This window comes from Abrus precatorius, unplaced genomic scaffold (assembly GCF_003935025.1).
Source record: "Abrus precatorius isolate BTA unplaced genomic scaffold, Abrus_2018 Scaffold11, whole genome shotgun sequence".
NCBI classification, from domain to species: domain Eukaryota; kingdom Viridiplantae; phylum Streptophyta; class Magnoliopsida; order Fabales; family Fabaceae; genus Abrus; species Abrus precatorius.
This window is the reverse complement of record NW_020874303.1, coordinates 114,840-137,943: the sequence shown is the minus strand read 5'-3', so window position 1 is coordinate 137,943 and position 23,104 is coordinate 114,840. Positions and strand designations below refer to the sequence as shown.

At 31.4% G+C, this 23,104-nt stretch overlaps 3 protein-coding genes across 3 annotated transcripts; 2 read left to right on the top strand and 1 right to left on the bottom strand.

Moving 5' to 3' along the window:
- Positions 1–3,475: 3,475 nt before the first annotated feature.
- LOC113856319 (feruloyl CoA ortho-hydroxylase 1-like) lies at positions 3,476–5,100 on the top strand. The gene is made up of 2 exons (XM_027488094.1): positions 3,476–4,010; positions 4,300–5,100. The coding sequence occupies exons 1-2, from the start codon at positions 3,532–3,534 to the stop codon at positions 4,871–4,873; spliced, it is 1,053 nt and encodes a 350-aa protein (XP_027343895.1). The 5' UTR covers positions 3,476–3,531; the 3' UTR covers positions 4,874–5,100.
- A 4,745-nt stretch (positions 5,101–9,845) lies between these two features.
- On the top strand, positions 9,846–13,238 carry LOC113854112 (cation/H(+) antiporter 4-like). The gene is made up of 3 exons (XM_027484970.1): positions 9,846–10,233; positions 11,153–11,739; positions 12,144–13,238. Exons 1-3 carry the CDS (start codon positions 9,846–9,848, stop codon positions 13,236–13,238), a joined length of 2,070 nt encoding a protein of 689 aa, XP_027340771.1.
- Positions 13,239–15,092: 1,854 nt separating this feature from the next.
- LOC113854075 (F-box/kelch-repeat protein At5g26960) lies at positions 15,093–16,648 on the bottom strand. The gene has a single exon (XM_027484915.1). The coding sequence runs from the start codon at positions 16,591–16,593 to the stop codon at positions 15,340–15,342; it is 1,254 nt and encodes a 417-aa protein (XP_027340716.1). The 5' UTR covers positions 16,594–16,648; the 3' UTR covers positions 15,093–15,339.
- Between the last annotated feature and the right edge of the window lie 6,456 nt (positions 16,649–23,104).

The following is a 23,104-nucleotide window of genomic DNA, read 5'->3' as shown; positions in this document are numbered from 1 at the left end:
GAATAAGCCTAAAAAAGAAATCAAGGCCATAATTGATTTGTAAGTCATCTTCACATGTATTCAATTTGTTTAACTTATTTACATGAGCATGAATATTTACCTAACTCACTCGTTTGTGGTAATATTCATCATGATTAGATCTATAGAAGCATGTAAGTTGTTAGAGGGTAGGCATGTGAATAAAAAAAAAGGTTACATGGATCTGTCCACGTGAATGTTCACCTCAGACTTACGATTACTTACTTATTTTTTTCATTTCTATTTCTTATTTGATATTAAATATTTTTTATTCTTCTAGTCACACAAATAAAAGGAGAGTTAGGAGTGTGGATATTATGTCATAAGGCCTATGCTAACTGTCGTCACAGCCAACATTATAGAATCTTGGTCTTTGGTAAGTTTTGATCCAATCCCTGAAGAGAAGATTAAAGAAATCAAAATATGCTAAGCACAGTTTATTTTAGATTATAGTTCAATTTCTTTGTAAACATTGGATTGATTAAAATTGATTTATATATATCAAATTATTTCTTTTATATATAATAAAATGTGAATTTTCTCAATCTGAAACTGTGTGATATTTTTCTATATTTCAGGTTATGTAGATATTTATTAAATAAAAAGTATATTTAAAAAAATGTATATTTTTTATATCAGTTATGGTTACAATCAATGTAGAAAGTATACTTTCTACAATGGTTATAATGAGAACCGTAAATCCTAAACTCTCTACATCAATTTTGGACATAATTACAGTAGAAAATATACTTTCTACAACGGTTATAATTAGAACTAATGTAGAAAAAGTATATATTCTATATCAATTCTTAACAAAATTGATGTAGAAAGTATATTTTCTACATCGATTTTATAGGTAACCGATTTAGAATATGTTTTTTCGACAATCGATGTAGAATATCACCATTTACTATATTAGTTGTATCTATATCAATATAATAATCAATATAGAAAGCTACTTTTAACTGACATAAAATATCATTTTTGTACTGGTACAAGAACATCTTGATTGAATTGTTTAAACAAAAAATGTGTAATAAATTAAAATAAAAAAAGAGATTTTTGTCCAAAAATTAATTTAAAAGAAACGAAAAAAAATTTGATAAAAATTAAATAAAAAGAACTTAGGTATATAGTTTAACTTATTATATCTTTCTATATATTTTTTTAATTTAATTCTAATATTAATTTCTTTAATGTTTACCATTCATCCATATTTATTTTATAAAAAAAATATCAATAGACTAAAATCAAATCGTGATACTAATTATATTAATACTGTCATCAAGGTCACGAAAGTTGACTCGAATGTATATTCATTCTTCTCGAAACACATTTAATCACATTGCCCTGTGCAATAGGAGTAAATCAAACACAGGTAAGGGTACAGATGATACAAAATAGGAATACAAACGTGAGTTTAGTGTAAGTACCATCCTTGATATTGTCCAAATAATATTTATACTCATTTGAGTTTAGTGCGATGCACCATTATGGTGTGAAATAGGATTTTTTGAAACAAGATTCGCTGTTATTGCACTGTCACTGTCTGTTTACTCAAAGAAATTTGCAGGAAAGAGCATTTATTGCTTGGATCGGTGGCAGGAAAAAAGTCCCTTCTTAAATTAATATATGACCTTTTGGAACACGTAAGGGTACTTGTTTAATTAATAGTAACTGTTGCCTCAATAGTTATCAAAATTATTTTTTAAAAATAATTATTTGTAATATAAATATATTTTTATTAAAAATTAGATATGATTTAATATATTAATAATTATATGTTAAATATTAGTTAAACTATTTTTTAAAAAAAATATAACATTTTTTTGGTAAATCTATAAATTATTTCACTTTTTTCTTAATTTTATTATATTTATTTCTTTATTTAATTAAATTTATTCATTCTTATTTATAAAATATATAATATGAATTTGTTAAATTCTTATATAAGAAATATTTTTATGACAATCTTCTAATAATTATTCTTATTATTTAAAATTTATATTAGTGTACTCATTTTTTATTTTTTTCATAGTATGTATTTGTATATAAAAATGAAAATAAGTTAAGTTAAGTTAGACTTTGCATAAAAAAATATTAACATTGCATGATCATTAGATGTTAATAAATTAAGTACGAGTGGTTAGTAAACATTAAAGAAATTGACATTAGAATGAAACTAAAGAAATTATAGAAAGATCTAATAAGTGAAACCATACGTCGTAGGCTCACTTCATCTAATCTTTGTCAATATCTCTTTTGTTTTCTTTAAATCACTTTTTAAATTTAAACTCTTTTTTATTTTAATTCATTACACACTCTTTTTGTTTAAACAATTAAATCAAGATATTCTTAGTACTTGAAAATATTACTTTTTGACGGATACACTTGCCCATGAACATAAGACTATATTTTTTTTACTAGTTTTTTCGCTTAAGCAAAAATAACCCTCGCTCAAATAAGAATTGGCTCGTCTAAGCAAAAAATTTTACAACAGACTTTGCTCTCTGGCTTTTTTTGCTTGAGTGAGAATCTGGGTGAGAAATGGTGCCTGAGTGAGAATTAGAGCAAGAAGATATGCAATCTCGGGTTGTTTTTTGGTTGAGCAAGAATTCACTTAGATAAAAAAATTCAACTTGAAAAGGGAGGATCAAAGCGGGCTTTGAATCCCTAACACACAATGACCTAATTTCGCATTGCAAAGTAGTGGAGAAGCTTGGAAAGTGATCAAGAACCATTGGAAAAAGTAATCTCTATCACTTTTCCTTGTATTTTCTTATTGTAATGTATGTCATGAATGGTTAGAACTCTAAGAATTTGATGTAATCTTCATACTCTTAATGTTTTAGTATTTTTAATATATGTTTGTTCATTTGTCATAAGTTAGGTGTGTTTATTTTGATATTAATGCTTGTTTTTACCCTACAAGAAATTATTTATGATCCAAAAATCTGAGTTGAGTTAGGAAACTACCTTAGAACCTAGTTGGGTTAAATACATGCAATAGATTGGGACTCTAGGAATGAATTTTAATCTATTATATGCTATATAACTCTTATTAGTAATGCTAGATTATTTATTATTTAGGTAAGGAATTATCTCTCAATAAATATATCTTTCAATTTCGAGTGAGAGTAATACAACAAACAAATATAACTAGAGTGCATCGTAGAATTTTGATAATTGTTAATATGTGTTAGAATTAAAATATGAAGAGGATGAAAGATGAAATATAGTTTTCAATCTTATCATAGTAGTTTAATTTATTTTTATTGTATTTTTATTTATTTTCTATAAATTAAATTATAAAAATTTAAAATATTATTTAGTTGTATATTTATGAATATTTAAGAATTTATTAATTTTAAATTAGATAGTTGCTTGAGTTTACACGTATCTTGTGACACGACAATCCTTTATATAAGCTTCGTAAGTAGACCTGCTGATTACACGAAGTCCCCTTTCTCCCCAAGTAATCTAAATTCCCGCCCATTATCTCTAAGTCTAGCCATGTCCACACCCACCAATCTTATTGATTTTTTGGTCAACCAAGCCAATGGTGTAAAGGGTCTTGCTGATCTCAACCTCCCAAAGGTTCCTCACCAGTACATCCAACCTCTTGAGGGAAGATTACACAGCACCAAAATTGTCCCTAATGAATCAATACCCATCATTGATTTCACAAACTGGGATGACCCAGATGTCCAGGACTCAATTTTTGATGCTGCATCCAAGTGGGGTTTCTTCCAAATCGTGAATCATGGGATACCCATTAAGGTCTTTGATGATCTAAAAGCTGCTGCGCACAGGTTTTTTGAATTGCCAGCTGAGGAGAAGAAGAATCTAAAAGAGAACTCGCCCCCTGATGTTGTGAGATTGACTTCCAGTTTTAGCCCTCATGCTGAGTCAGTGTTGGAGTGGAAGGATTATCTGCAACTTGTGTATGCTTCTGAGGAGAAAATTCGTGCATATTGGCCTTCTATATGCAAGTTAGTGATAATTTTCATCATCTATGATTTGCTTTGTGCATTACCTGATTTGATAGCAGAGTAAACCGTCAAATTAGTTCTTGAAATTATATTATAGTCAGAATATCAAAACTTTTTGTTAATTCTTAACTTTACAAACCCATTTGCACTTACTCCCTTTTGGTATAAAACGACGGTGGAAAATAAAGTAGAAAAGGCTCAAATAAATGAGCAAAGTCAAGGACTAAAGAGATTTCTAAACTCTCACTAATATGAATATATGATAATTGCTATTAATCTTTTTTCGTAGGGATGAAGCACTAGAATATATGAAACATTCTGAAGCCTTGATTAGAAAACTGTTAAAGGTGCTTCTGAAGAAATTGAATGTGGAGGATTTAGACAAAGCAAGAGAACACACTTTAATGAGTGCAAATACATTGAGTTTTAACTACTACCCTGCTTGCCCTGAGCCTGAATTTGTAGCAGGGGTAGGTCCTCATTCTGATATATCATCAATTACTGTCCTTCTGCAAGATGATATTGGTGGGCTTTATGTAAGAGACAGTGATGGTGATAATTGGATCTATGTTCCTCCTGTTGAGGGAGCGCTGGTAATCAACATTGGAGATGTGTTACAGATAATGAGCAATGGAAGATACAAAAGCATAGAGCATCGAGTGGTTGCCAACAGAAGCAATGCCAGGATCTCTATTCCAATTTTTGTCAGCGCAGCTTCTGATGCTACTATTGGCCCTTTGCCAGAAGTGCTGGAGAATGGAGATGAACCTAAATACAAACAAGTTGCATTCTCTGACTACTTCAACTATTTCTTTAGCAAGGGTCATGATGGGAAGAAAACTATTGAATTTGCCATGATATGATTTGTGCTTATGGTATGCATGGGTGGCATGCTACGTTGAAGCAGAATATGCATGTACTTGTACTTGGTTGAACTGAAAGATAATCATAATTATGTAATCAAGTTAATATAATCATAAGCCATGGCTCATTTTCAATATAATGAAAATGATAAGCCATGGCTCCTTTTCATGATAATTAAAATTATGTAATAAAGTTACTTATTAATGAATCCTTTTGTGTCGTGTTTACAAAACTTTCATACGATTCATTGCATTTGATTCCAACATATATGTATATAAGTAAGATAGCTTAAGCATTTTAGACAAAATAAGCAACAATAGAAAATATAATTTCGAGAGTAACACACTCAAGTTTGATATTAACGAATTGACAAGACCAACCTGCTTCTACCACCAAACCGACACATGAGCAACAATAGAAAATAAGGTTGATGCATTCTTCTTCTAACCCATGCATAAGTTAAGTAAGAAAAGAAAAAGAAAAAGTGAATTGTGTTATTTTTGTAATTGTATCCCCAGTTATATAAATAAAATTCAAAAGAAGAATGCATTCTTATTATAAATTTGTTTCATTGATACATGTCATTCTCGAGAAAACAAGGTCTATAATTTTCAAAATCCCTTCCGTAACACTTGTTGGTATTCTTCAAATAACCAATGATTGTATCGATGGGTAAGCAACAATTTTAAAAGTTGAGTGACAATGTACATAATTTTCAAAAATCCATTAATATTCTTTAAATTACCAACATGTATGCAAAATTTCTAAATGTTGAGTGCTAACCTACAGAAAAATAGATAAAATTAATTAATCGGATACTCGTTCGTACGACCGTCATTAATTTAAGTTAAAATTTAAAATTTAAATACCTATTATTACGCTCATAAGTAGATGTATGCACATTATCGTTTTTCTCTTTTTCTTATTCTAGGAATTTACATTTTTACCCTTTATTAAAATATAATATCATTCTAACAAAAACCGTGGAATACACATCTAAACTGTGTGTACTATTTTACACTCATAATAATCATTCGTTGTTTTCGAATTAGATCAACGATCAAAAACAATTTCCTTTTAAAAATTAGGGAGAATGTAAGAATAGCCTATTTTGTCTCGCAGTTCCTCCTTCTCCTATTGATTTGTAAACATATGAAAACCAATAAACTATCGTGTGTTATTACATATCCACGAGTTCTTTCTAAATATCTCTCGTCCGAAAGTTTTATTTATGATATTTATACATTCCTGTTGACTTACTGAGTTCTTTCTAAATAGCTCTCTTCTGAAAGTTTTAATTGACATTTATTCATTTCTTCCCGACTAAAAGTAAGTATACTGCACATTTTTCTCTTTCAAAACATCATGTGCTTCTTTTTACAATAAAAATTTGCAGAATGCAAATAAACTAATTCAAGAGCAATTTAAGAATTTAGTTTATTTTAAGTGTGTCATAATTGAAATAATTGAATCAAATATCGTAAAGCATAAAAATTGACTGACAATGACAGTAATAGAACAATGAAACCAGTATTGAAATGAATGTAAAAGGATTACAAAAGCAAATAGTGGGTGAGTTAACTTGCAGAAAGTAAATTGCAAAAAATAAATGGATGAAATATATAACCTATGAATCTTCACAATGAACAATAGGAATTGTAAATCATCTGATTGTCAGTATCTGTCTAAGTGCAAAGCTTTCAGTAGAGAATTTTAGGTATTGATGTTTGGTGTAAAAAGCCATCTCCTGAAAATATGAAGGTTCATATTATTCATAAATGAGTGAACCATCACCGCTCTCCTATTTTCTTAGGCATTTCTCAGTAATTGCCTTATGTGCATGCTTCCGCTTAGTTGCCATCACCCACTATCTATAACTGCTCATGATCATGCCTTCTCCATAACTATTTTCACCTACAATTTTTTGAACTTAAATTTTTTACACGTCCTTGACTTGTCATGATGTAGGGATCTATGATTCTAATAGAAAGATATATCTATGCCACTGATCTTTCAAGTGTGTTTCTCTTTGGAAAGACATAGTTTATTTTCTATCATAAAAATTTAGTTAAGATCTTTGTAACGTAGAAATTTTTTCTTTCTCTAAACAGCATCTCAAAGTTTCTAATCAACAGTATTATATTAAAAAAAAGGAAAAAGAAAAACATATTTGTGCATACACCATAACTCAGGAAAAAGTCCTTAGTTTGCTAATACACTATCAGATGAATAGCGTACGCTATATTTTATCTGTGCATAGTTTGATAAAATGATATATCTACTACAATTAACTATACGAATTTCAAACAAAATAAAATTATAATATTTATAAAATAAGTATCAACCAAGTAAATTAAAATGTTCATTTCGTAAATCCCTTTTAAAGATTTATTTTTTTTCCTAATTTTAAGATAATTGATACTCACCAACTATTTTAGGAGCACTGATGTTCTCCTTTATTTTTAATTCACGCTTGTTGCTGTATTATAAATCCACCTTTAAAAGAAAGTATTGTTGAAAAAGTTATTTAAAGATTTGACTATAAAATTAGTCTTTTAAATATTTAAACTGTTAGTATATTAATTTTTTTTAACATTTTGTCACCAAATTATTTCTTCAAAAAATTAAAATCTTACATGTTAGTCCGGAAAGATATAAAATAGTGAAAAAAGAGTTTAATTAACTTAATGATAATTAATTTTTTTTTAAAATGACTTAAAATTTTACTAAATTAATCCTTATAGAGGACTAAAGTGATGATAAAAGGATTGAATGACAAAAAATTTCAGAGGACTAATGTGGAAATTCTTGAAAGATTAATATAGTGACTCAAATCCTTAAAGTTGTTATTTGATTACACTTTTATCTTCAGTAAACTACATTAAAGATTTTCTATTGAAAACATTCATAGAACAGCTGATACTCGTTTACTAACCTAATCGAAATGTCTCTGCTCATACTTTGTCATTTCCTTTCCTTTTCTTTTCTTTTTTTATAACAAGAGCAGTTTTAGACACGAACGCTAAAACAATTTTTGAACTATCAAATGAGATACCTAAAGATGTCTCTTTGTAAGTGGAATATATGCTTTAAATATGTGCATATAAAAAAGCTAAAAATGGATAAAATAATATACGGTGCTATTTTTAATAGTATAAACAACGATACTCCTAATATTTCGTCTAATTTTTTCATTTATGATCTCCTCTCTTTTTCTACTTAGCTTCATTGTGTTTGTGTTCATAGTGCAAGTTTATTTATCTAAAATTACTTTTTTTAAACAACCATTAATACGTCTAATGGATACAACCAAATATAAACAAAATAGAGTGTGATTACGGAAAAGAAAAATAGAATGTAAAATATATCTGTCACGACATTGAACATAAACTAGCTGTTTTTCCAGAAGGCGAAGACAAGCAACACCGAAGCAAGTTCGTATGCAGCTGTAAAATTAAGTAATTCTAAATTTGGTATCCTTGATAAGGTTGCACCTTGCTGCTTTCCTTGATCTAGTTAGTAAAGCCCCTTTATTCTATTCTTAAGCTAATGTGCTTCGTTTTCTTTCCATTTAGGCATGTTCGAATACATCGTTATATATAATGCATGAATATACGTCTAAACTCCAAAAGCTATTCTGTTTAGTGTTAACGAGCGTTCAAACTGAAAAAACCCATTAAAACCAAACACAGTTTTTAATTCATTTTGTTAGTTGTGATCTTGTTCAATTCTGTGACCAAAATATGAACCCAACCGAGACAATCTTCAATTCAGCAACATTTTTGACGAGCATTGATTCAGACCGACATCAGGTATACAATGTGTGCCTCAATCAACCAATGCATATAATATCAGATGGCCTGTGGGCTCACGAAGCTGGTGCAATACCTTCACAATCTGCATTTACAATGCTTGAGTTGCAAATAATTGCCATTTTCGCTGTCACCCAAGGCTTTCATTTCATTTTCAAGCGCTTAGGGTTACCTTATTTCGTTTCACAAGTAATGGTATGCATCTTTCTTCTATGGTCATTTTTTTTTTCTTTCTTGATTTGCTAGTTTTAATTTCTCATTCCTAGCCTCCTTTGAATTTTGCTATTGGATAGATATATTATTATGACCAAATAGAAAACATGTTTAATTACTTTTGTGTATGCATAAGCAAATCGCTAAACTCACGTCATTCCCTATAATTATAACACACGACAATGTCAAGTTTTTAAGGAAATTAAAATAATCATCTTTCACGTAGTCCAGATTGCTATATTTTCGACAAATTTTTTTTTTTTTTATAGTTTGTATAGGTTTAAAAGATAATAAAATAAGTAGTTATTATTTTAAGATAAATTGAACTAAATAAACATTAAAAATAAAATAAAAAGAGATCCCATGATTTCTCTTCCTTTTCTTTTTGTATTTTATCAAAATGCTCGACTATCTTGATATTTAGAGATATTAAAAGCTGAAAAATAAGTTAAAACGAGTTATTCCAAACCAGCCAGATTAGGCTTTGAACTCTATAGGTCAAGTTAAAACACTTGTTTCTTATTTAAGTTAGGAAATAAAAGCTCAAATCTGACCCAAATTTGTATTTTATATCTTGATAAATCAGACTAATTCAAATCTAATTAAAGAAATTTCTATAAGAGACTAGAAAAAAAAGACTCAAAACTAATTTAGTCATAAATTAAAGTTTAATCCTTAAATTTTGGCAGTAATTAACCTATGTTATCAGGTCAACCCATAGATTAGATGGTTATAACTTATGGTGTTTGTTTTTTTTCTTTTTCCTTTTTTCATTTCATATTAACACAGATGTAAATATGTTGTCTTGAATCAACTATCCTAGAGATATAGCAAGTGACTTTATCGTGAAGAAGGGTACGATAATAAGCATGAGCTAATTAAATCCAAATTTGCAATATTTCTTCAGGCTGGGTTTCTTCTAGGCCCATCAATTCATACAGGACCAATGGAAAAGTACAAACAACAGTTATTCCCATTTGGGGGTCCAGACATACTGAACACAGTATCATCACTTGGCTACTGTTTTTATCTCTTTCTAAACTCAGTGCAAATGGACTTAACCTTGATCACAAAAACAGGCAAAAAAGCATGGGTCATTGCACTAACCTCCTATTTCGCTCCCATAATTGTTGGCTACACAGTCATGTTCTCGTTCTATTCCTTGTGGACAAAAATCCTTGGAGCTCATGATACAGGAGGGTTGGCTGTGGTGTTTATTTCTCACAGTTCTTGCTCCTTTGCTGTGATTTCCTCCATGCTTAACGAACTCGGAATTCTCAACTCTGAACTTGGACGCCTTGCACTCTCCTCAGCTTTTGTCAATGACATAACAGGTAATAATTCAAAGGGAAAATATATCGGTGCTTGGCCTTGCTTCTTATACACTCATCAACTTTTTTCTTTTTAATTTTTTTAATGAAAAATTAGTTTAAATATATTTTATCTTTAAATTTGTGTTTTCTTAATACCATAAGATTGAATTGAAACATACAAAAATTCAGTGTTATTACATTTTTATATTTTTACACGATAAAATACTTAATTTTTTAATTAAAAAATATTATTTAACTTTCTAATATAAGATGTATATACAGTGAGTGAGAATTTATATTTACAAAATATTTTAATTTAAATTTACAGTGAATAAACTCTTTTTGTCTTTGTGAGTAAAGTGAATAGATTGTAAACATTTCACTTTACATTTTTTGTACTTTTAGAAAAGTCAAATTTATTTATTTATTAGTTAATCCTTTTTTAAATTTGATTCATTTATAACTTTTAAAGTTAAAAAACCCTTCTACTTTCAATTATTAATAAGAAACTTAAAATGTACCATCTTTGTTAAATGTAAAGATAGAAATGGGTAAGAATAGCATCAAACTAATAATTGATATAGCTTGTTTAGGTATTTGTCATGCAAGAACAAAATAATGACAAAGACTATGTTCAAATCTTTTAAATTTTATGTACCATAAAAAGCACCTTTTAAATTTTATGAAAATTAAAATAAAAAAATAAATGACTAAAATCAAATTTAGTCATATTTGCATAAGCTAAAAGCATATTTAGCAAAGAAATATAGTTAAATAAAAACTAAAACAAAAATTAACATATTTTTAAAAGTTAAAAGTATATTTTAAATAGAAAATTAGAATTTTATAATTTAGTAATATAATTAATCATATTAACATTTGTTTACATATTTTTGTCCTATCCTTTGTATGTGATTTGTATTGGATTGGTCCTTATCAGGTGGAATCGGGGCAGGAATCGGCGCTGCCATTGTGAGCAGCATGCATATTGATATATATTTCCTTGTTAGAAACTTGGTAGCATTTCTGGCTTTCATATTCGTAATTCCACTAATTGGGCGTCCAATAATGAGATGGGTTGTGAAGAACACCCCAGAGGGTAGACCCGTGAATAAGATATATATTTACGTCATCATAGTGGTGTTTTTGATGTTGGGACACTTTACAAGGTATTTCAACCAACCTTTCGTAGCGGCTGCGGTTATATTTGGCCTTGCTGTTCCTGAAGGTCCTCCTTTGGGGTCTGAATTGGTTTACCAACTTGAGTTGTTCTCGACGTGGTTCTTGTCCTCAATCTTTGTCACATGTTGTATAATGAAAGTGGATCTTAACGAATGTGGCCCTCTCGATGAGATTCTCATCTTATCATGCTTCGTTTTTGTGGTGCACGTTGTTAAAATGATAGTGTGCATGGGAATTTGCCGCTCTTGTAGCATGCCCACTACTGATGGCTTCTGCCTTGCTCTCATTATGAGCTGCAAAGGTAGTGTTGATATATGCTCCTACATCCTAATCTACGATGCAGTGGTAAGCATTCAATCACTCATGCATTTTGTTTTATATTAAAGAATATGTAGTTAGTGAGTCACAGAAGTTCAATTTGAGTGGGACAGTGTGTTGCTGTGTTGCTAGCATTCCTCTGGTGTGTAAATGTATGAATATTGTTGTGAAATTGAATTTATCTCACTTTTTAATATAGATGTATACGAGGAGGGGGTAAGACGTAAACACATTAGATGCCAAAATATCATGTTTCTTTGTTCACGTGCTTAACAAATTAATTTAAATCACTAAATTGATACTGAATGTAACATATTTAATTATTTTTATCTTTCACTTATTTTTCTTTTCTGTCAATCTAAAAATATACCTCATTCTACGTAATAAAAACATTTCCCTAACTAATTATAACCACAATTCAACTATTGCAGGGGCAAAGCAAAACAACAATAGGAGTTATGGTTGTCTCGGTGTTGGTCCTAGGATCGGCTTCGAGGCTTGGAGTGAAGTTTTTGTATGACCCTTCAAGGAAATACGCAGGTTATCAGAAAAGGAACATCATGAACTTGAAACATAACTCTGAGCTTCGTGTAGTTGCATGCATCCACAAGCCATACCACACGGTTCACGTAAGGAATGTGCTACAGCTTTGTTCCCCAGCACCAGAGAACACACTAGTGGCTGATGTTTTGCATCTCATGGAGCTAGTTGGAAGGTCCACTCCCATTTTCATAGCACACAAGATTCAGCAAAGTGTTGGGTCCTCCTACAATTACTCTGGTGAAGTCATTGTAACCTTCGATCTTTTTGAACGTGATTATGCTGGTTCTGCCACAGCCAACACTTACACAGCCATATCCCCAGTCACACTAATGCATGAAGATGTTTGCCACCTCGCATTGGACAAAAATGCATCACTTATAATTCTTCCATTTCATATAAAATGGGGTGGTGATGGTTCAATTGAATCAGATGATATCAACATAAGGTCACTTAATTCTACGGTTTTGGAAAGGGCACCTTGCTCTATTGGGATTCTTGTGAACCGTGGCTCTTCTGGCTTCAATTCAACTAGTTACAATGTGGCCATGGTTTTCTTGGGTGGACCTGATGATAGAGAAGCTTTGTGCTTAGCTAAGAGGTTTGCCAAAAATATTGATAATAAGTTGTTTGTTTATAGGTTGCTTGCACATGACCATGACTCTACGAATTGGGAACATATGATTGATGATGAGGAGTTAAGAGAGGTGCGTGGAGCTTATGTTAAGCTAGAAAATGTGACATATGAAGAAAGGACTATAGATGATGCATCCCAGACAACAAATTTCATCAAAGATATTGCTACTAAGTTTGATTTTATTGTAGTTGGGAGAAGAAATGGGGTCAGAACTTCTCAGACTTCTGGGTTGGAAAACTGGACTGAATATACTGAGTTGGGGGTGATTGGTGATTTGCTTGCTTCAACGGATATGGAGACCAAGGCTTCAATTTTAGTTGTGCAACAACAAACGACATCTGCGTCATGATCAAATATACTTGTTGGCATGATGGGATTTTTGTTATTTTGAATTTTTTTACCTTTTATTTTTATATTTTCAGGGTTTGCCTGTTTGTACATGTATTACGGAGCTGTACCAAAATTGAAAAACTTTCTTTCCTTTTTAAAAAACTCAGGTGAAACGGAGCTTTTCATCTTGGTAGTCACGTAAACAAGGTTGACGAAACTAAACAAACAGGCACGAGTGCCAAGTTTTCATCCATCAATAATTCTATACAAGAAATGATGCGTGTCAAGTCTCTTTTAACAATTGGCACATCACTTTCTGCCACAAGTTCATGCATCCATTTTGGTATAGTAAGAAAGTTACATATAATTGTTATAAAATAAAAAGTCACAAGTTGGTATTAGTAACAAATTAATTAAAAGAAATATAAGTATGAAAGTCATAAGTTTAAATTCTGAAGAATTTTTAGATAAACAGATGACTCAAACTCAAAATCTACGGCCTTCTCACGCTCTTGGATCATATCCACCGTCATAATTTTAGTAATATAACAAGGATTATAAATTTTAGTTGCAATTAGGCTAGTCTTTGCGTGATCAGATGGGTTAATTGCGATTAGTGCAGTCCACAATCAGAACATAACTACATGAAATGATGGGTGTCGAGTCTCTTCTAGCTAGTAGATCACTTTCTGCCACAAGTTCAAGCACCCATATTAGCGTAGTTAAAATGTTTAGACATAATAAAAGGTTTTAAATTGCAATTGCAGGTGATGCAGTCTATAATTCTAGTTTGATGTAGCGTTTTATTGTAGTTATATCACGATCTTCAATATTTTACAAAACTGTAGATAGATGCAGCCAACGCAACCACAACTGTAGTAGCAATGCAATTGTAAAGACCACAAAAACCTTACTATTACAATTGCAAGCTGCATCATGTGATACAGCATGTTGCTTAGAACGTTGTGTTTGGCATACTCTGTGTATCTTAATGTAATGTAATTCTCGCAATGAATTTTGAGATTATAGCAAGGCCTTGGATGGATATTTGTAAATAACATTGTACTCAGGAAAAGATATTAGAAATAGAATCAAGATGAATGGTTATCGTAACATAATTAAAAGTTCAAGGTGTCCTGAACTACCCCACAAACGAAGCGCAGTGCTGTTCAAAAGAAAGCTGGTAACCATCCAATAAAAAAGAACCCCACGTACATTCCGAATCTCTCTCTTGTCAAAATGCGTGAAAAGCTTGAATTTTCAAACACCAACTTAATGTTTTGCCTAAAAATGGTATTCTAGACGTAGCCAAAAGCACTCTGCAATGTTCTGTTGGAGCAATCTTTCCATCAAGTGCAGGGTATTATGAATGTTCTCAAAGTCCCATATTGGGCATAATTTAGAAGAAAACAAATGTTATAAACACGTGAGAAAAGTCACTACTTGTCGAGCTAGTTAACGTTGGCTTGTGACCCAAGTGGGGGCATTAATCTTGTAGAACAAGGCTTATAGTCTAACCAGGTTGGGCTTAGAGGGTGCAAAATGGTGGCGTGCCCATCCAAGTTGGGAGTTGGGTCCTATGTGTCATGGGCGAAAGCCCAAGTCACGTGGCTCTTAGAGCGGAAGGCAAAGCGTGAGGCTGGCTTCACAGAGCAGCGATCACTTCCCTCTCTCAACAGTGGAAGGATCACATGTTCCTGCACGCCTAGCCCTCACGTGCCTGGTCAGCTAAGTCCAATTGAACCATCAAATTTTTTAACAAAATGCCAATCAAAGCATTAAATCATGAGCTTCCCTAAATTACGATGCAGGTAGGGTGGTCAAGTAGTAAAAACATAAAAAATGTAGAAACAATACAAAATTTCTGAAAATGATGTTACATTTATTAACAATAAATGTGTGTGAATAATTCTTCCATTTTTTTCTCCAACAAAAAAAAGGAGAATACCTTGCAGAGAACAAGGCCAATAAAAATCAACGCAATTGCTCATTCCCAAAGATTAACTGAACTTATAGAGGGGACCACAACCTTAGATTCCCCCTATCCTATGAACCCAACCCTCATACGCATTTGTCTGCTGGTCACACTACACTCCCAAGTCCAAACAAAAGATGCCAACCTAGCACTCCACACCCACATAGGCGGCGCGTCGATAAACCTCCGGCAAATCTGCCCCTTTACTCCACTCTCCGGCGACACAATCATACACCAAAACAAACCCTTCTCTCAAGCCCCTCATTTCATTCAAGTTTCCAGCCATTTGAATCAACACCACCTTATCTCCCATCCCCACACAGCTAAACCTCATCCTCGTGTCCACTCTAACTTGCGACGGTAGCGGTGGGCTCTTAATCCTACACCACTCTCCAAATACACCACGGCCACGGCCACCGCATTTTCTCCGTGCTTCAAAACTCCAAAACGAAAGCTCCACCGCGTGACTGGTCAACACATACACGCGCCCAGCTGCAGCACATGCGGCCACCACGCAGCCTCCTCCGGGTACCGTCCTGCTCCGGAGCCACACGCGCGTCTCCACATCAAACAAATCCATGGAACTCGCGTATGCCGCATGAGCCTCGGCTCCTCCAGTGGCGCGTGAGAACACGCTCTGCTCGGAGGCGCCAATTCTCAACCCACCAATCACGTAAAACACGCCCTCAACTGAGGCTCCAATGCAACCGTACCTCCTCCTCGGCGCGTGAGATATCACGCTCCAAGCATCAGCTACAGGATCATATTCTTCAACTGCGGTGGTTTTTGAACCACCGCCGGCGACGTATATTTTCCCGGTGACGGCGGCCAATGCGAATTTTTTGCGCGGGAAAATCATGGACGAGCGCGGGGTTACGGTGGCGGTCCACGTGTCGTATTGCAACGTGGCACTCCTTCCGACGACGAAAATCCTCGGACCAATCGAAGCCACGCGCGCGTGGGAGAGTAAGGAGTGGAAGTTGTCGAGGGAAACGGCGTCATAGCAGGGGACGAAGAGGGAGGCATTCCACGCGCCGTCGAGGAGCGTGGCAGCGGAGAGGCCGAGGTCGGAGGCGGCGAGTGCAAAGGTGGTGTGGCGGAGTAGACGGCGGCGGCGGCGGAGGTAAGAGAAGTCGGGGGAGCGGAGGAGGTCGGACCAGCGGCGACAGACGAGGGACAGTGCGGGAAGAGAAGAGGGGGGAACGCGGGAGAGGCAGTCCAAAACGATGTCGTCGGGGAGGGAGGATATGGTGGTTGCGGGCGTAGGTGAAGTAGGGGGTCGTTGCGGTTGCAGCGTGTGTTTAATTACGGTGGCGTCGTGAGTGTTGGGGAAACATGACTTCACGAGCCATGTGAAGTGCCGAGAGTTGCAGCTTTCTCTCTCTCTATCCGAACCCATTAGAGAGAAAGTGTGTTAGAGAGAGAGAGCCAATGAGAACGCAGATAGTGCTAAAAATAGTGGCTCTTTGCATTCGTTTGCATGATTTGTGTGTGTCACATAACGTTACCTGGAAGATAAAGTGAAGGTGCGGTTTACAACCGTTGATCTGTGACTTTCTTTCTCTTTTTTTTGGGTGGCGAAGGATGTGGAACGTTTGATTTTATCATACGTTATATTCGATGGAAAAATAGGTTTGCAAAAGTATAATTTAGGTATTACCCTGCACTGATGCTTTTTCAATCTTTTATAAGGTGTGTCGAGTAACGTGACGAAGAATTAATCAATGATATTCTTTATTAAAAAAATGTAATATTTAATGTTTTGGAGTTTTGTTAACTAGTGTTTTAAAAAGCACCGATTAAAGAATCACTAAATAATAAAGTTTTAATAAAATTTATGTTAAAATGTACTAAAAATTATAAATATATATATATATATATATGTTTTTAAAAAATATATATATTTTTTATCTAGTGTCTTAAATACACTTGTTAGCAATTTATATTGTTTTGTAATATAATTTAATTTGTTTAGAAATGCATGCGAAATGTGTTTAATTCCTGAAATTGCAAGGTAAGTTTTTTATTTTGATTTTAATTTTCAAGTCTACCACGCAGATACTCTATGACAAACAGATCCAATTTTAGTGGCTTAATATAACTTACAGATTCAACGCAAAGATAAAAAATTATCATAGACAATAATGATTTTGAGCATTTTGCATGATTTGCTTGTTGTTTCACTAGTTCTTAGTTGTATTTGTTTCCTTACAATAATGTTTATAGAAAACAAAAAACAAAAATAGTTTCCATACAGGATTAGAATCTAGTTGTACATGTGAACAATTCATCTTTTGATGTTGTTCTCTAGAATGGAGCATGCTACTGACCTACTTGAGTTGAAAGGTTCAACTAAAAGACTGAATTTGATAATGAACTATGATGACTTGAATAATGATATCGTTACATTATGCAGTGCCTCCATGTGACATCTCATAAAGAAACTACAAAACTAGCAATATATCAGCTGCCATGTGGATTTGTCTTCATTTTGAGCATGCATGCATTGCACTGGCATCCAAGGCTTTGACCAAGAGACTTTTCCAGCCACAAGATAAGCCATTTTGAGCTAAAAAAGTTCAGATGAAATTTAGGCTTGGAAAAATTATAGATAGAGACTGATTTCTTAAAATTAACTTGCATTAGGCTTAATCGGATTAGGATAAATTTTTGGACTTTAAATTTAAAGACTAAGATTTTATATTTTATCAAACATGTTTAAGCTAACTAGGGCTATTTTGTCAACTCTACCTTTTACCATCATAATAATTATTTATAAATATTGAGTTTTATTAATTCAACCATTAAATAATATGGTATATTCAAGTTGATGATATATATTAATTTTAAAATGATTTAAAATTTATAGATATGTAATTTATAAAATTTTAAATTATATTATAAATTAAACTAAAGTTGTTCAATGGATTGCTAATTAATTTTTAATTTGTATGATTTTGTAAACTTAATCTATTAAAAAGAACTTATACATATTTAAAACATCTTTCGTAATTTTTTAGATTTAAATACAATTTTATTTCTTGTATAAAATTCACTGTGTTATTCATTCCTTATAAAGAAAGGTTTGTAATGTTCTTACTATCAGATCTATCATAACATTGTTATTTTATATTTAAATATTTTTGTTGCAGAAATCTTTAAATATAATTTTTTTTATTTGAATTCTTGCAAAAAAAAATTACATCGACAGAAAGAAAATAAATGTGTAATGTTTCGGAACAATAAAAAATATATATATACTATGAATAGAGACGAAAAAAAAAAAAAGGTTATATATGGAGACCAACTGAAATAAGTTGAAAGAGATTGGGAAGATTCATAACATGGTACAAAAGATAGTTTTATTTTCTTTAAATAATATTATTGTAACTTAATGTGATTATGAAAATTCTTATAATAAGATAGCATTTGGTAATTGAGTAAAAAGTATTTTGATTATGTGTTTGTACCTTACATTTTTTTAGAAATGGAATATAAAGCTTTTTTAAGTATTTTTTTAAAGCATTTTTAATGTCATATTTTCTTAAAATTTGATTTTTATTTTAGAAATTAGATTTGTATAAACAAATTAAAAAAAATGAAAATGCCTTTTTTCTTTCTCTCAACTCCTTTCCTTTCTTGTTCTGTTTACCTTTTACCTATATTTTTCTTTCAGTTTCATCTTTCTCTTTTTTCTACCTCTTCCATATCTCATTTCCTCTTCTCCCACCTAGCCTTTCACCCATTTCCCTCTTACCCCCACTTAGCCCCCTCTCATTCTCTTTCTCTCTTTCCCTTTCTAACTCTCTCTTGCTCTCCTCCCCAGCCTCTCCCCCCACCCCTTCTTTCTTTCTCTCTTACTTAAGCAAAAAATAATTTTCTTTTTAAGCAAATGTTACTGTCTTAAACAAAAATTACTTTTTTGTATATTTCGCTTAAGTGAGTCAAAATTTACTTGAACAAAGATAAACTGTTAGCTGTGATTTTCACCAAAACTCTAGAAGATTTATATATAATTTTGTTAGTTCTTCTCTTCTTTTTATGTTTTGCTACCTCTTACCCTCCTCAAAGCTCCAAGTCTCCAACTTCTGTGACATTAACTATATGACCTCAATCATGTATCCTCATTTCCTTGCACACTATCTCAACATCAACTCTTCCTTCCCTACAATGTCAACCTATTTACTATGAAAATAACATGTAGTAAACAAATAAATTTAAGAACAATATGGGATTGAATTTTATATCTTGTTAAGTTCTTTTAAGTATATTCTTAACATGATGATCAAATTGACGTCATGTAGCAAAAAATTAAACAAAACAGTAGAAGGATAGTGAAGCAATATTGAGCTAAAGGTAACATACTACAGAAACAAACTAAAAGTAAACTAATTTGTAGAAATGTAGACATACAACTTTGACAATCAACACCAAGAACCGTGCATCTCTTGGTTGCCAATGTTTAACTCAATGCAAAACTTTCAACGTGCAAAGAATTTAGGTGCTAGTATCTAGTACAAAAATTCATCATCTGTAATGTAAAGCTTGCTGTTATTTATAGATAGATGAATCTCAACTATTCTCCTCCTTTCCCAAGCGCCTCTTAATAACTGTCTTCTATGTATGCATGCCTTTTCTTAAGTGTTGCTACCCATGATTGTGCTTTTCTCCATAACCGTTCATAATCGTGTCTTCTCCATAACCATTGTCACACATGATCAACTCTTTGTGTCGCTAATCTCTAACTGGTGGTAACTGGTAACTACTCCATATGTTCATGATCTTCAATTAGTGGTAATCACTAATAATTACTCCATATGTCCACAATATTCTACTAGTGGTAGTCGCTTTAAGTTTTACAGTTTTTTGACACGTTTCTTCACCTTTTGACATCCGCCTTGTTACTTGGACTTAGAATAGTCCCTTTGTCAATTATATTTCAACAAGCTTTAAGCAAAATCTCTCAAAGACTCTTTTTCTTGACTGGTTCTGGATGTTTTAGATTTTGGACTCAAAAATTCCTAAGACTCCTCAAAATATGACCCTTTTTCGTCATAAATGAGACTTTTCTTACAATTCTCAAAACTTCTCAAAATGTGTCATTTTCGTCATGAAATGAAACTCTTCTTATAACCGTACAAATATTTTGAAATATGCTCTTTTCGTCTTGGAGTTAACTTCTTCATCTATTAACATAACAATGTGTCGAAGGGCAATTCCTTTGACAAAATTTCAAGCCTTAGAGATTTTCTCTACACGTTCGTAACTATTCAAAATATAGGCATATGATGTTGTCTTGTTTTTAGTAAAAATGATGTGTCTGTCCATAGTCTTCGAGATGAGCTTATCTTTTCTCAAAAAGGCATAGTCTATTTTCCTACCACAAAGTCTAATAACCTTTGTAACTTAGTAAAAATTTCTTTTTGGCCGCAAACTTCCTCAAAATACAGGAACTCACAGATGTTGACTTTAGTAAAAGGAATGCACTTTTCGAGGTGGTTCACGAAAAACCTGGTTTAACCCCCACCATCTACCAAAGGCTCTAGATCTACCAAAGGCTCTAGTGATGAGGTTTCATAAGTAGAAAATTTTTTCTTTCCTCAAACACAACCTAAGCAAATGGTTAACCTTCTTTGATAGTGGCACTCCCAGTGACATCTATGACTCTTCCTTTTTCGATAACAACTCCTTTGCAATGTTGATGACTCTTTCTTCTTCCTTCTTTTGCCAAGGTTGGCTCCTCCCTCGTCAATTTTGAGAGCTTTGGCCTGGGTTAGTTCTCAATCTTTTGAGACTACAACTTTATTTGCTTGACTACTTAGTTAGTTTGTCTTTAGTTTCTGCTTGCTCTATTTTAACTTTTGGATAGAATGTTGGAAGTGCTAACTTGACTACTCAACTCATTCGTAGTCAGGTTAGTTTAAGTTGGGTAATGGAAAAAAATTACCAAAATTAACTTAACTAAATCCATAAAATTTTGATTAAATGAATATATTTTTATATTAAAATCCATTTAACTCAAGCTATAAACACCTTAGTTATTAAGATAAAACTCTAATTTTGATATTATAATAGTAATTAACACCAAAAACACCTAACGGATTGTATTAATGATTTGTCTATAAAAAAAACAATTTACCATAATTGTACTTAGAATTCAAGCAAACTTAATAATGGATTTTAACATATAAATAAATGAATAAAACTAAAAATGAAGCTTTCACTACTCTTTCACCTTTTCAAGTAAAATAGAATGACTTTGATACTTGAAAATTGGTTCACATTTTCTCTTTTTAATCTCCCATAATGAATTAAATCAAAATATTTTCTATGCCACTCTTAAACGTCATTTCACATAATAATTTTCATAACTTCACTAGGCTACAATAATATTATTTGAAGCGAATAAATCTTTATTTGTAATTTGTAATAAATCAATGACAAGTTTTGTTTGAATACAGATCATCCGCAATTTTTGTGCATTCTGCATTCTGCCGTGCAAAAAATAGAAGATTCGTATTCATTTTGTTTGATGAGTATCTATATACTTCATACTTCTATTTTTAATTTTCATTCCTACATGTAACAAATTTTTTTATTGTTATTCTTATAGATAACACTTTTTGTAAATATTAATCGCTAAAATTTAATTTTTTTTATAAGATCTAAATAAAAAATATGACATGTACAAAGGTTACTAAAAACGATATGTTATATACGGTGACTAACATAAAAAAAATGTTAAATACAATATAATAACGTTATAATTAAAGTTACTAGCAAGAAATATTTTATATTTAAAATATCATTTTCACAATTTTTTTATACATATTAGATAAAAATAATAATAGATTTTTCATAAAAAAATAAAATGTCATTTAAGCCATAAATACTTTAAAAAAACAATTGATAATTTTTCACTTTACTTCGTATTAGTACATGTGTATATGATATTTAAAATACAAATAAATATTCATAAATTAATATCTATTTTTAAATTTTGTAAATTATATCTATATTTATATATATATAGGGAAAGATCTTTCTTACACCGGTATAAGTCTAAAAATTAAAAACTCTTACACTCAATTTGAATCTTTTATTTAACTTATATCTCACGCTAGTAGATAAGTAATAAAATTAAATGAAATATTCAAATTTGGTATGAGTTTTTAAATTCATACTAATGTAAAAGGTTTCTACCCAAAATATATATATATATATATATATATATATATATATATATATAAAAGTTGTAATAATATCAAATTAATCATGGAATAATTTAAGAAAAAAATATTTAAAATAAAATATTATTAAAAATATTATTTTATTAAGCTTTATAATTAATGTCATTTGGTCTGAGGTTCCATTTTTTTTTGTCTACGTATATCTGTGTACGGTTATATGCTCTTTCCAACATTTATTTTAAGAGAAATATTAGTATAACACTATTTATTATATATTTTTACACACTTTTAGTTATTAATTAAAATTTATTAAAAATTAGATAAGTTTCACTTTTCTTTACTCTTAACTTAATATATTTTCTTTTATTTTTATAATTTTTAATAAAATTTAATCAATAATTAAATATGTATTTAAAAAAGTATATTAAAAAATGTGTTCTTAATACTCTTCTTTATTTTAATATGTATGACTTTATTTCTAAAAATAATATTTTAAGATGTTATAATCAGTGACGTTATTTTTTGATAAATTAAAAAATGTGATTAGTTAGACTTTAATAGTTTTAAAAAATGTTTTAAAATCCAAATCATAAAATTAAAAAGAAAGAGTAAAATAGAAGTTATTATAAATTTACAAATTGAGTTATATAATAACTTACGATATTTTCATACAAATATATAGTTAAAAATGAGACGACTTTCTTGAAAATAAAAGATAGT

Bases quoted from the DNA above. Each gene is read 5' to 3' on its own strand.
- LOC113856319 (XM_027488094.1), top strand. From the start codon at position 3,532: ATGTCCACACCCACCAATCTTATTGATTTTTTGGTCAACCAAGCCAAT. The intron at 4,011-4,299 runs GTTAGTGATAAT...CTTTTTTCGTAG, and splicing joins TATTGGCCTTCTATATGCAA to GGATGAAGCACTAGAATATA.
- LOC113854112 (XM_027484970.1), top strand. From the start codon at position 9,846: ATGGAAAAGTACAAACAACAGTTATTCCCATTTGGGGGTCCAGACATA. The intron at 10,234-11,152 runs GTAATAATTCAA...GGTCCTTATCAG, and splicing joins TTTTGTCAATGACATAACAG to GTGGAATCGGGGCAGGAATC. The intron at 11,740-12,143 runs GTAAGCATTCAA...CAACTATTGCAG, and splicing joins TCCTAATCTACGATGCAGTG to GGGCAAAGCAAAACAACAAT.
- LOC113854075 (XM_027484915.1), bottom strand. From the start codon at position 16,593: ATGGGTTCGGATAGAGAGAGAGAAAGCTGCAACTCTCGGCACTTCACA.